The sequence below is a fragment of the Trematomus bernacchii genome, unplaced genomic scaffold (assembly GCF_902827165.1).
Source record: "Trematomus bernacchii unplaced genomic scaffold, fTreBer1.1, whole genome shotgun sequence".
NCBI classification, from domain to species: domain Eukaryota; kingdom Metazoa; phylum Chordata; class Actinopteri; order Perciformes; family Nototheniidae; genus Trematomus; species Trematomus bernacchii.
Genome location: NW_022987797.1, coordinates 306,030 through 320,970, shown reverse-complemented (window position 1 = coordinate 320,970; position 14,941 = coordinate 306,030). Strand labels below are relative to the sequence as shown.

Below are 14,941 nucleotides of genomic sequence, written 5' to 3'. Positions count from 1 at the left end.
CACCTTAACCCTGAGGACATTAATGTGCTGTTTACACGAGAACGAAACGGGTTATATCTGCTACTTTTCTCTTTCGTATAGCCCGTTCGTTCACACAAGGCCGTAACGGCACCGCGGAAACGGACCCCGCAAACGATAACGGGTCCCAAGGTGGATAGATCTGCAACCGGAGCGCTCTGGGGGGCCAAACGGCTCAGTGTGTACGTCCTATACCAGGGGTCGGCAACCCGCGGCTCTCGAGCCGCATGCGGCTTTTTAAGCCCTCTGCTCTGGGACCCTTGAGTTTAGACATAAATAAGAAGGAAATTAAATAAAAGTATTTGTAGGACTATTTATATTTTGTTGCACGGTTGAAAATGTTTCGTATCCTGTGTTTTGAGGTGATACTGTGACACATAAATAAAAAACAAAACGGTTTTAATTAGGTCAACTAAAATATGTGTCATATCCTGCTACGGTCCCGCGCCAGCGCCTTTTCTTGCAGGTGAATAACCTGACCCCCGGCTCGATGAGCGAACTATGGATAAATCAAAGAAAAGAAAAGTATCGGAGGAACACAGGATTTAATTCTGCGTGGTTAGAGTTATCTGCTTTCACAGCAAACGATGCCGGTTTACCGGTATGTTTGATATGTAGAGAGAAGTTGTTAAAGGTACTGCTACTGCTACCGACCATGCTACAGATGTTAGTGCAAAATCTACAGCTCCTCTACTACAACCATCAGCAACAAGTGGACATGGAGAACGACATGAATTACATGTTGCTAAATCCACCGCGGGGCATAAACAGAAGGGCAACCATGGTCGGAGGTCTTCTTCGCTGCTTTTGGTGTATTTTGTGGCGGAAGTACAGCGCCACTTAGAGGCCCGGCATATGTACTACAGCGTTTCCAGCGGGTCAAGCGGTCTCGTGTGAACGGACACGTTAATTGAGCCGAATGCGTGTGAACGGAATACTTTTTTGATATCGAATTCGGTTAGTTTGCGTTTCCGTGTAAATGGGGTCTAAGTCAATGTTTGGAGGGATTATCTCTGACACATGGAACTAATTGACTACAAACAAGGTGATTTAAGGTGATTTTAGTCATTTGCACAGCAGTGTTTTCGCTGATCGTTACAGGCCAGACAACCCCATGAGGACAAATAACGTGTTAAAACAAAGACATGTGTCAAAGCTGCTGTGTAAAAATCAGATCCAATGTTTAGTTTTCTCAAATCCCTTCACTTTAGTCTGTGTCTCGTGGTGCACACTTGAGAACTACTAAGCAACTATGTGAGAAGCAGTATGTGTAAATGGTATGCAAGATATTTTTAAAATGAGATGCCCTCCCAGCGCTCTGGGTGAATGGTTTGGTTACTGCGAGTCTTGGATAAAAAATGGCCGTGATTTGCTGTGTAAATAATTACCAGGAGTGCTCTCAGCCAAGCAGACTATTTGGTCGTGTCCCAGCTGTTCCAACAAGGAAGGATTCTGCTGACCATGCTGCGGCCTTTTGTTCTCTCGAGTGTTTTCATACTGCTATTATGGAAATGTTGGGGAAGCAACAGCAGCACTTAAGATCTTAAAATCACAGTAAATAATGTCCTTATGGATGAATACCCTTTGCTCCTCTGGTAAACATTTGGTGTTGTGCCAGCCTCCCACCCACCGCTCTCTGTGCTGGCTGTTTGTCCCCTGCTGTCTCTAAGTTCCTGTTGCAGTACAAGCAGCACTTCTTTGCTGGAATAATACTGTACATTGTGTTATTTGATTTAACACAATTCCCGTTATAAATTATAAATTCATCCCAAAGGCTATAAGACCTCTTCATGAAGTTACTTATCAGAGTCTACAGTATTTATTGTACTACAGTATTATACATAATTTGTTATCTTATGTTATCTTTTCTCTGCAACTTACTTGCACCATGATATGTAGTGTATTCATTTATTGCAGTATTCATCAAATCTATTTATTTTTATGTAAAGTTTATAGTTTATTTCATTGTTGGAAATGCCTTAAAGAGGCTCTATTCTGCTTTTTCCCCTCTCCTGTAGTTCTATAGGTTTTTAGTGCATGTAAAGTCAAAGTCAGCTTTATTGTCTGCAAAGGCTAAAATCCCTGTGTTCCCTCCAGAGGGAGTTTCTCTCCCACACACTCCCCCCCCACCCTGCCTGAAACGCCTCCATTGGACTCCTTTGTTGACTTCTATAACATAATGACATCACTATGTAACACTCACACTTCTATTGGCTAGCGCTCCAACATATTTGTATGTGATAGGCTAAGGGGCGGGATATCTCTAAGTGGTTGACCAATCACAACAGAGCCGGCCAGCTAACCAATCAGAGCAGACTGGGCTCTGGTTTCAGACAGAGGCTGAAAAGAGGTGCTGCAGCACAGGCAGTATGAGAACAATAAAGAGCTTTTTGAACATTAAAGCATGGAGACATGTTTCAGTAGAGACACTACATACTGATATAGACCTGAGAATGAGCAGAATATGTCCTCTTTAAGATCGTCCTTTCCAAAACTACACTGTAGCTATTATGCATATGACCGTAAAACCTTTGAATCCTTTTGCAAATCTAGATTTTGACACAAAGTGTCTCAGTTAGACCACAGGCTAACGCAAAACATAGCTTCATTGATATTAGTGACACAAAAACACTTGCAATCCAAAATGCAAATCCCTGGGGAAATTGCCAGAAGTCCCCAGTGTGTTATTCTCCCTTGGTGGCCTTGTAAGATGGTTTATTGTTTTTATAATAACAGGATACCTGTGACCTACTTAATGTTAAATCAAACTTGCACACACACATTCTGATCAGAACCTGTTTACTTTTTTCCAGAGATCCTTTATTCATACAGCATACCTTTATCCTCCATCCAGTGCTGCCGTTTTCAGAAAGGATTAGTGTGACAGGAAATTAGAGGTAATGTAATGGAGCAATAATACCAGTGCACAGCAAAATGAATTACATCATCTGATGCTCCCCATTTGAGGAAATACTTGATACTACAGACAATCTAATCATAGTGACCCTGACATAACCATGCAGGTGTACACACACATGCAAACACACACACTTACAAAACACATGTGACTGCCCAGACCTAGAAACATATATCAATTTTAGTCTATGTTTTCTTTAATTTAATTGTGTTATCTATATAATTGTGTTTAAAAGCACTGAGATGAACTGAGATACAATAAAATGAGTGTTGTTTTTTATATAAGTTGCATGCATGGCTATTGCCTTTAATGGAAATAGCGGAAAAAAGAGACAAAACCCAACAGAATTTACCAAATTGGGGACAAGACATGAAAGTCTGAATAGGTATATTTGTCTAAGAAGACATACCGTTGTTTCATATCTCATCCCTTTCAAAACTGACTCTATAGACTCTACCGGTTGTAGTAAAATAATAAATGTGACTGAGATGAACACTGGCATTAAATGAATACTCTGAATTTTATAGAGCATTGTTATTCAGTGAGCATGTGACATTTCAGAAGATAAAATCACTTACAGCAGCATGCATAGGTCCCACACACACACACACACACACACACACACACACACACACACACACACACACACACACACACACACACACACACACACACACACACACACACACACACACACACACACACACACACGTGTTTCATCTGGTTAAATGCCAACATTAGCGACGAAAATGACACCTGCCATTCACCCATCAGTGATAACTGTATTGTAAATGTTAGCAGGGCTATAAGTAGGAATTAGTTGAACTATAATTTCTTATATGCATTATAACTGTTGACGAAAATAATATAATTTCTGTCAGCCAGTCATTGTTTCATCCCTATATGGCAGTATCATTTTAATACATGTTGTAAACAAAACACAGACTATGTGTCAAAACCACGGAGTCACACTGGATCAATCATTTACCAATTTAACATACAACATTTAGGGTAATGGAAAAATCAGCGGAGATAAATACTCAAGTAAGCATAAAAAGAACACAATTATTTAATTATATTATATGTATATATTATAACCCAAGTTTTTGATGTGACTATGATCTTATGTGCTCATTATGCCTAATTTAGCTTGAAATGTAAAAATAGCTGTCGTACATTCAGTCATCTTTTGTGGTCGTGCCCTAAAAATATAACTCTTTGGTTGTCAGTTCAAGACAATTGAGTATTTGGGATGGATATACCTTTAAACTTTTAAACCGCTTTGTATGCTTCACTTTTCACAATATTACAAAAATGGTAGGATGAAGAACCGCCCTGATATTTTATCAGGGTTTGTTTGTTTTGTGCCGACGTCTAGATTAGAATATACTTTATCCATCCCACATTGGGAACATTTTGTCACAGCAGGCATTACAAATTAGTTAAAAATAATAAAATAGACTGAATTACAAATAGAATTAAATTAAATAAAAAATCCAAAATGTATTCATGTATTTAGTATGTAGTATGTATTTTTGTGTGATTTGTTGCCATGTTTTCTCTTAATTGTGAGTCTTTGTAGTGTATCGTTTTATATAAATCTTGAAATACAAAATAATAATTAAATACAGAACATTTGCCTTGATTCTCCAGGTATGATGCATGCAGTTAGACGAGCCTCAAATTACAGCCAAAAACGAGTGTAAAAAAGAGTGTATTATGTGCACCAGCTTCAATAGCTTTCTATAACAAGAAACAAACAAACATAAGTGTTCTGTCAAAAAAGGTTATAAACTAACAGTTAAGCGCCATCTAAAAACAGTTTGGAACATGGGAAAAAGGGGAGTAGCCTCAAGCAGGGCTCCATATTGGCCTCCATGAAAAGCACACAAAAAGTTAACAAACTGAATACACACTGGGTCAAAAATGTTAAATTTGACATACTCTAAAAAATAAATGTTGCTCCTACAAATGAACTCCATGTTGCAGGACATGCTCAAGTTGAGTACTGATTTTTCTGAATGACAACTGTCAGATTTTCCATGACACAATGCCTGACGTGGACATAGAAACATCAGTTTTCCAGCAGACAGGTGACATACTACATGCCTTGTGTCCTATGTGTTATGCATTGCTCCTTCAATCTCTGTGCATGAGCATGAGTCACTACTCACCCCCATCGTCCTCGTCGAAGGAGTTCATGCAGGGGAAGTAGATGGCGAGGGCCTCGAAGGACGCCGACAGGCTGATGCGGCTCTGTGAGCGCTCCATGTAGAGGCCCGGCGTCGGGCCCGGGTCGGCCGGCTTGGCCAGGCGCGGCTGGGCATTCTTCACGCGGAGTACGGCTCGCGGCGTCTTGGAAGGCTGTCAGCTGCCCCCCACGGCAGATCCACCTCACCCTGGAAAAGAAAGAGTCGAGCAAGAACCCCAAAACTTGCACCGGAACAAATCGGTGCAGAAACGTCCTCGCAGCAGAAGTTGACGTTGAAGAAGAAATGGTCTTCTGAACGTTAGGCGAAATGCAAGCTCCAGTGTTGCAAGTACATCCTTCTGAAGTCAGATATCTTTCTGTTCGTCGCCCACTTTTGATGATTGGCAAATTTATTTATGGCTTTTTTAAGTTATCTATCTGTGGTTGCGAAGCAGAGTTAAATCTCTTTCTGTCATTTCTGCTCCACCTCTATGGTTCTTGTTTTGCTTCTGATCTCTGGCAGATGCTGGCGTACATCCTCCTGCTCCTCCTTTGCTGTCCTCAGAAGTCCAGGTGATAGTCTGATAGACCTATTATTGTCTGTCCTGCTCCTTCACGCTGACAAAATCCAATCTTGCTTGTTATGTTCCACAGAAAAACTCCTCTAAACTCTGCTCTGTGAATGTCTCAAATCCTCCTGCTGTTTGTGCATTCACAGCTCGGATGCCCGGTCCTCCTCAGCGAAAGGAAGGATGATGGGAGGAGACGCTTGTGGTGGAGGTGATGTTGACGCCCAGCTTGTTGCTTTCCGTCTGAATCAAAGCTTTCCCTTTCTGTTGCTCAGTGTTGTTGTAATTTCCCAAACTGACTCTCAGAGCCCAGGAGACGTCAGCTGCAGAATCTGCTTCCTTTCCAGACCCGAGAGAGCATCATCTGCATCTACAATCGCAACTGGGGGCAATCTGTTGCTCCTGCTTTGATCTTAACTGCATCACAGGTGATGTTATGGTGTAAATGTTGCCAACCCTCAGTCCTGTGTCGGTCCTGAAGCCGATGCTCCACTGACCGTCTGCTCCTGAGACGGGAAAAGGACAGAAAAAGAGAGCAAGAGATGATGAGAGAGAAAGAGTGTGCACTGTTAAACAGCTTGTGTCTGACTGGATTCATTCACTGGCAAGATGCATGGAGAGCGAGAGAGCGAGAGAGCGAGAGAGCGAGAGAGCGAGGGAGCGAGAGGGAACGAGAGGGAGGGAGAGAGAGTGGAGGGAAAAGAGAGGGAAGGGCAGAGAGAGGAGGGGGAAACAGAGGGGATGGAGAGCAGACTGTTGCTGGCAGCACAGCCAATGAAAAGGTGGAAGAGGGAATATGGGTGTGGTTTGGGGACAGTGGAGGCAACGCAGGGCAGGGGTTTACAATCGTTCTCTTAAAGGTAAGCGCTAGAATTTGAAAATACACAACCGGAAAAAAATCTGCCCCTTCCTTCAGACTTCCTTACAGAGCCCCTCCTCCAACACACACAAACGTGCACATGACCAATGAGGGCACGAGATAAGTTTGTGCACAGATGGAAGGCTGACAGGCAGGTAGGCCATCCAGTTATTTTAGCCGGGCCGGCTCAGATGATTGGTCGTGCTTTTTACAGCGCCACGGCTTCCACAGATGACATTTTTTTATGTATTTATTGTCAAAGCATTTAATTTATTCATTGCTATCAGGATGTTAAGAGCATTCCATGGAATATAACAAAAAGTGTTTCTGAAGTGAATTACCTACCCCACCTTTAAATTCAAAAGCTTTATTCGCATGACCATAATGACATACATTGTTGCCAAAGGTTTGTACAAGTACAACATCTAGACATATATATATATATATATATATATATATATATATATACATTTGGAATGTATTGTTATGTTAAAAAAAAAGCAAAATAACATGTTTGCTTTGCAAGGGAAAAAATACTCTTTTGAACATGAATGAGCAAATGCAACAACAAAATCAACCCCAGCTTTTCCCTTTTTTAGACCCAAATAGTGGAAAAAAAATTGTATTTGATATTGAGGATAATTATTAATTATTTTTGCAGGATTATGCTAATAATATATTCACAAAACATCAATAGGTGAAAAAGCCAGGGAAAAACCAAGTCTTGCGAAAATGCAGTTTTCTTTCATTTCCCAGAGTATGATTTTTTGTTTTTCATTCTCTGTTTCAAATAGTGGATCTGGATGCCCATTATAACATTTGGGGGAAAATGGTTTCTGGACAGGTTTGAGTTTTGGGTTATGTAATGTATGAAGAAGTGCTGCTCTGTTTGCACAGCAGTTCCTCCCAATCGGCGTAATCTCTCCTCTTTCGGCAGCCATGTTTTCTTATGCCTGCCTGTATATGGCAAACTACGGGCACTCAATCTGTACTTTGTCAACACGTTTCTGTGTTTAACATCTGTGGTCAGGTAGATCAACCTTTCCCACACCAGACATGTCAGAAATTCATGAGTCAAAGCCTAGAGAGGGAACAAGGTGTTAAAGTTATTTTCCTCTATTATAATATATAACCACAGATGTGACGACTAAAGCAATTAAAGCAGAGCAGAGAATTCTCCTTACATTTCCTCGAGCTGACAGAACTTTAGGGTACCGATTCAGAACGGCGAGAATCCCGATGGTACACTAGCTTTCAGTTAGCTTTCAGTTTGTTGTGTCTCGTCAAATGTGTTAGTTATGTTTATGTATTTTGTCTGTCATTTCCTGTTTTATTTTCTATTTCAAGGTTCTTTATTTGTCATACGAACATAGCTACCCCCCGCTGCTCCTTTGTAGTCTGTCTTGTTCATTTACCTCTTGTCTTTCATTTCAGGCCCTGTTTCTTCCTCCCCTTGTGTGTTTTTCCCGCCATCATCAGTGTCTGCCTGTGTGTTTGTATTCCCTCCACGAAAGGTGTGTCAGAAGAGCTGCCATTGGGATAAATAAATCACTACTCAGCGTCTCCACCGCAATCCGATCTACTCTGTCCTGTTTTCCTCCCCTCTGCATAACATCCCATCACCAATTATAAACACAACGCAGAGTCCCAGGGTGTTCAGAGAGGCTACGGGACATTTGGGTTACATCTTTGATACACTGATTTGACAACCCTGATTGTTTCCACCTGTTCCCACTCACCTCATGTTTAAATAGTCCTGTCTCTCCCCTGTCCTGTGTCAGTTCGTCTTGTTTGTTTCCCCGAATGGTCGTGCCAAGCCTCAGCTCTGAAAGGATCGCTTTTCACTCATGTCAGGTTTTGTTATTTGGTTTATTTTTTGTTGGCTTAAGTTTTTATTAAGTCCTCTTTTTGTTATGCTAGTTTTTTCCTCCTTGTGAGCGTCTTTTGTTATTTCCACAACCTGCTCTGTTAAGAGGGATTACCTGCACTGAGAAAAATAAATATACCTTTTTTATATTCAAGACTTTGTCTCTGGGTCGTGCATTTGGGTTCATCAGTTTGTGTCCAGGTCCTGACAGTTAGCTTAACTATTTCACGCGCTTTATACATATTTGGTTTTTCTTTTGATATTAACGGGCAATTTTCAGTAGAAACAGGTGGGTTTTCAGTCTGAGGTTCCTGCAGTCCAGACATCAATGAGGAGTTTGATCCAACATTTTGGAGCCAGGATTTCAAACAGCCTGGGTTATTTTTGGTTTACCTGGGTCAAACTTGAAGTATGGAAAAAGAAACACTGCAGGCGAGGCATTAAAAAACACCAGTTCTTATTTCTAAACAGCGTTAATTCTCTCTGTATGCTCACAGTGAACGCAGAGATCTCAAAGTGAAACCGGGGCTCCTGATCAATCATTACACATTTAGTTCATGAGTTCACAAACAGCAGGAGGTGTGTGTGACTTGAAACCTTGCCTGGGGATGTTACACCTCACAAGGGAAATAAAAACTCTGTGGAGCATTAACAAACGTGTAGCTTTCAAAGTCATTCTTATTCAATTTAATCCGTCTATAGATACGATGGACTTCCATAAACAGTTGATGTATTACAATAACTGAATGATAATTATGGTGTCACCTTTTAAGAGGCAACATATACAATTCAAAAGTACATTGTGGCAAATAAATCTGGCAAAACAGGAATTGTTTTGTTGCTCATGAAATAATAAAGCATTGAAAGCGTTTAATTCCTCCCCTTGAACAGAAATGTGGACCCTGAAAATGTCCACATGTTGTTGTGAAGAGTAGGCACCTAAGTGTTTTTGGAGGGCCTGGGGTGGAGGGTTGGAGCGAATACAATACATTTGATCTAATATTGCTGTTCCATAATAAATGCCTACACCAATGGAGAGCTTTTATTGTGAAAGAACAGCATCGGAACATATGATTTGAAATGGCAATAAAAAAACTTTGAAATCATCAATTGGCAAGCAGTCCATTCTGATCCTTGAAATATTTTATTTTTTGAATACCCCCTGACCAGTGCAATACATTTTTGCAGAAAAAGTGGATCAGAGCTCAATAGAGTACTGCGCCATCAGTGTCTGAAACAACCATCGTGGGACAGAAAATCAGACAGCATTGTAGGTGTATTTAATTGTGTGTATTTGATAGGTTGCCCCGACAAATTCAATGACAAACATGGGCTTCCTTTTCCATTTATTTCCTCCTGTGTTCAGTTGCTATTGCAGCTGCATTTCAACCTATCAAATCTATTTTCTCGACCTTCATCTGACGTTCAATATCGGAAATGTGGCTTCCTGGTTGTACTGAAATAACATTGGTGACCTTCATTTTAATTCTTGCAGCACTTGAATTGAAAAAAGGGAGTTTGTATATAAAATGGCAGTTTTATTAAAGGGTATTATAATGTCATTATCTGTTTGTTGAAATAAAAAATTGCATACCCCTGCAGTACTCCAAATCCCCCCTTGGGTCACACATTTCCTCTTTTGAGAAACACTGATCTATTTGTTCATTGTGAGTCCCTGCGTGACTTTATTTTACTCTCTATCCATTTATTCCTCTCCCCTTACCTCACCTCCTCTTTCCTTCCTCCCCATGTCTCTGCCATGTTATTTACTCCATGTTGAGACTCCTTCCCCTCTGTGTGTCTAAGTCTTGTTTTCTGTGAAGCACGGAGAGCAGAGGGAGGAGAGGCTGTGTAATCAACGGTGATTCAGAATACTCCATTCATCTCCCTGCTCCCATAGATAGAAGCCATAGGGGACTCGCGCGCGCACGCACACAAACACACACACACACACACACACACTTGCAGAAACACATCATTAAAACAACCACACTGCACAGTGTTACAATTATACATGTAGTAAAGGAAAGGAAATGTGCAGTGAAAGGCACTTTCAATGAATTATTGTGTAACACACAGTGAATGCACAGACTTTGTGAATGGCTTTTGATTGCATTAACCTCTCAAGCACGGTGGTCCCCCCATTGGACCCCTCCCACCGTTTTTTTTTCGAGATAATGTCTCAGGGCTTCTTAACATTTATGAAACTATTAATGTGTAGCACCAGATTAACGAGAAGAATCTCAGCTAACTGAAGATATGAACCATTTTTACCAAAACAAAACACAAGTCTCATAAGAAGCGTCTAAATGACCCCTGAGCGAAAAAGAATTCTAACGCACTGCGGCACACAATTCAAGATAAAAATACCCTTATTACTTATCGTAGCTGCACATACAATATATCCGATTAAAACTGAGACTCCACAGATTATTTAGGTATAGTATCATCACTGAGCGATCCGAACTTGCGACAGGGGAAGAAAACACAGACATCACAACACGTACCTTTACGGAGCTTTTACGGCAGATCGTCTCACCGTAGCTGTCAATTAGGTCAAAAGACGTGTTCAATGGCATTAAAACGAAAAATAAAAATGCTACAACTGTTGATCCATAGGTTGATAATGTACCTGTGCCTTTGAAGAAATTATTTATAATCCATAATTCCATTTTTTATGTAAAGATCGGAGCGGAAAAGTTAGCTGCTAATGGTAGCCACCAGAGTGTATGCAGCTTCCGGTTTTGGTAACACGTCACAGTGGGTGTTTCTCAATCGCGAGTACGCTTGCTTGGTAGCACATGTCTGCCGAGCATCTTGCTTCAGAAGCGAGTCAAGAATACTTCCTGACATTTTGAAAACAAAGAGTGGAACAGGCTAGCAAGTGTGCAGGTGTGCGTCATATGAGAGGCCCCGCCTTACATCTTCCGCCACAGATTTGGGGAAATTGGTCCGTGCGCAAAGCATTGTGGGGATTTTAAGACCGCGGAGTCTACTCATGTGCAGCCTCGATATTTCTCCAAACGGAGTACGCCGGGCTCGGTAGATTTCCAAGTATGCTGGAGATTGGAACAGTACTTTGGCGGCACTCGATGACGTAGTATGCTTGAAATAGTGGCTCTGCAGCAGCTTTACTCGCGATTGAGAAACACCCTCTCACTCCTTATTTGTTAACGTTTTGGTGTGTATATAACTTTCCCTCGATTCCATTGGCTCTAGCGGTTATAAAGAGATTTCATTCATCAAAATCGAGCAAGGGGGGCCAGAGATAGGTCAAATCCACCCAAATGACCCCAGAAGTGGGTTTATTTTGCTAAATCTCTCTAAAAAGGTCACATTTCACTTGTTTTGCATCAATCTTGATACAGGGTACTTATTATATGTTGTACTTTGGATTCCTAAAGCTTTCAGTCTACTAACCCATCATCCAAGGGTAGTTTTCACTATAAGTAAAAAATAATTTTTGGACGGACACTATAATTTACAGTTTTTTACTATGTAAAATCTGAATTTTCTTTAAAATAAAAAAGATCTATATTGATTCTGACTTTTTTACATCCAACTCACAGGTTTATCATTACTTTGAGAATAAAGATTATTAATTTAACCCTTTTAGAAGTGAAGATATGGTCATTTGTTCTGGCAATGTCATTTACGAGCCTGAGACCTAAAAAACAGGCTCAGGGCTTAAGAGGTTAAATTGTTTATAATTTCCACAACCTAAAATACGAATCCTGAAGCCTCAATTGTAACGGGGAAGCATAACTATATCTATTAAAAATAACACAAGTTTTGATGACATAACTTGAAATGTAGAAGAAAAACATTTGTTTTAATTGTAGATTGCATTTTGTATAAAGTTGTTTTACTTATCTAAGGACTACATATTTAAGAAATTCTGCTACTGCTTTTACATCATCTATTTGATTCTACTGTTCATTAACGCATCATGTTCAATTGGTCACAAGACTAAGTGAGTCTGCAGCCATGCTAACGGCTTTCTGAGGCTAAAGCTAAATGCTAACATCAGCGAGCTATACTGCTAACTAGACCGAAATGTCTTGCTTCTGTAAAGCAAGAATAATGTAAGCATGCAAACATTTTCCATTTTGTACAAAACACAACACAGCTCAGGCTGATGGCAATGTAATTTACTGGTGCAACTATTACATCATAAAATGTATTATGTCTCTAATGTATAATAAGTTAGCATGAATTGAGAACGTTTTTATAAAAACTTGCCCATTCCATACAGGTTTTCTAATGTAATACAAAATAATAAAAGAATATGTAAATGCAAACACTGCTAGTCACAAGTATAAGTTGCTTCTGCGACAATGTATTGATTTTACAAAATTAGTTTGAAAAGAAAATTGAAAATCTATCCACAGATGATAATGCAATGCTTCAACACACAGGGTACTTAGCTTTCTCATTATCATAATATGTGCTCTGCTTTCTCCGCAACGATTTATCTTTATTTTGAATGTTTTATATTTAACAGTTTATTTTTATTTATAGTCAGTTAATCTGAGTTTGGCTGAGGGGATATTGCACTTAAAGATTCCGAGCCTTCAGAATCTGCTTGCTAAACATTTTAACAATAATCCTGCATTGTCAGTCTGATTAGTTCTGTAACGAAGGTAACTTCGTTACTATGGACTGACGGCTTTGGGCCCTTGTAATATTGCACATGTGGGTTTGCACTTTATATAACAACTTCCTTTTGCACAGAAATAATGTCACTCAGCACTAGGGTTGGGAACCGAAACTCGGTTCCAGATGAGAACCGATAAGAAAATGCCGGGTACCGGGTACCCATACAAAATACACAATTTTGGTTCTGCTTAACGGTTCCTAAACGCGGTAGACTCTGTATTCCACCGGGTCCGTCTGCGCCGCGGTGACCCGGTGGAATACAGCCAGGGTAAGGGCGGACTGGCCATCTGTGTGTTCTGGAGAATCACAGAACGGCCGGTCGTCAGCGGGCCGTTGAAGGCCAGGATCGGTACGCTGACGGCCGGCACCGCGCTTAATTTTTTTAAACGGCATCATGTAAGTTGCGCTGACAGGCGACAGAGGTCCACAGTTTCCCCGCAGCGAGGCTCCCCCCGCCCTCCCGTAGACAGTTCACAAGCTCAGTCACTTCATAACACCAAAGATGGATCGCGGTAAACGCTCTAAAGTGAGGCTCCACTACACTAACAAAGAAAAAGACAATGCACAGTGTAATGCCTGTTAATAGTTTGCCACAGGCATAGCTCAGTTAAAATAAAGCACAGCTATTGTGCAATACATTTGTATTGCATGTATATTTTTTATTTGTAAAAATGTCAGATATTTTTGTTATCTAAACGTTTGACCTCTTTCTTTTACAATTTTGGAATCTAAACGGGGAATCGATAAGAACCGGAATCGATAAGCAGAACCGGAATCGGAATCGATACATTTCAAACGATACCCATCCCTACTCAGCACTTTAGTAGTGAACAGTTTGCACTTTATTAGCGTGATTGCACAGTACAGTTTGGCATTGCATATTTGCACATTTTTACATATTTTATACTAATTATTGAGGTAGTATTTATGAAATGATTAAACCGTATTTATTGGAATATCGTCTGGCAGATGCTGGTCGGGTCCTCGGCTCCACCTGAAAAGAGAGGGGAGTTAGCGAGAGCGCCGAAAGTGTTTATGATTGTGTAAGATTGACAGCGGTTGAGATTAATCATTGTGTGCAAATAATAGCGTGTATATATCATGACGTAAGTTGCATTAATTGTAGAAGTGAACACTGTGTAAAGTTTACGTCGCTTACCCATGTTGTTTCGTCCTGTGTCCGCTCCAGTGTGTTTGGCCAAAAGGTCCTCGGGGGAAACAAACACTGACCAAAGAAGGTTCCGGGACGAACCAAGTGGCGAGATAGGCGCAGGGGTTTCTGTTTTAGGTGGGAATGTATTTATGTGTATTCTGTTCAGTTATAATGTTGGTTTTGGGTTAAATTAACAGATGGGTAGACACAACTGGTAATGCTATGAACGTGATGTTGTGGAGGTTCTTTATGACAATTATGATGACATGTAGTTTTATTATCATTACCTGTGAATGGTTTCTCCCAATTACATCCTTGGAAGATCCTCTATAAATGAGCCAGTCTTCAGTCGGAGAGGGAGGGTGAACATGTACAGAGAGCGGTGAACCTGTAGAGAGTGGGGAACACCTACATGCTGGCTATCTGTTCTGTTGTGGTGTTTGAGAAATAAAAGTCACCACGGTTTGCAACTCTACCTCCTCTCGTGGTCGATTCTTTCACTGGAAAGTACTTTTTGGAGCGTCACAGACAGCGCCTCCGTTTATTATTGTAGAGTCCCACCACACTCTCCTTCACAACTTGACTCCGCATGCTCAAAACACATGACCTCTCAATCCAATGCTTACAGTAGTACAAGCTTATACCTCATACAGGAACATCTTACGTCATTCCATTTTTGACCCTGCAGCAAATACAGGCAGAGAAACA

At 40.7% G+C, this 14,941-nt stretch overlaps 1 protein-coding gene across 1 annotated transcript in view; it reads right to left on the bottom strand.

The window, feature by feature from the left end:
* rims4 (regulating synaptic membrane exocytosis 4) overlaps positions 1–14,595 on the bottom strand; it is a 73,168-nt gene extending 58,573 nt beyond the window's left edge. The window contains exons 1-2 of the mRNA XM_034149913.1: positions 14,521–14,595; positions 5,110–6,201 (exon numbers count right to left, since the gene is read on the bottom strand). Of these exons, the coding sequence (XP_034005804.1) occupies positions 5,110–5,206 (97 nt within the window). The 5' untranslated portion in view covers positions 5,207–6,201; positions 14,521–14,595. The remainder of the gene's footprint in view (positions 1–5,109; positions 6,202–14,520) is intronic.
* Between the last annotated feature and the right edge of the window lie 346 nt (positions 14,596–14,941).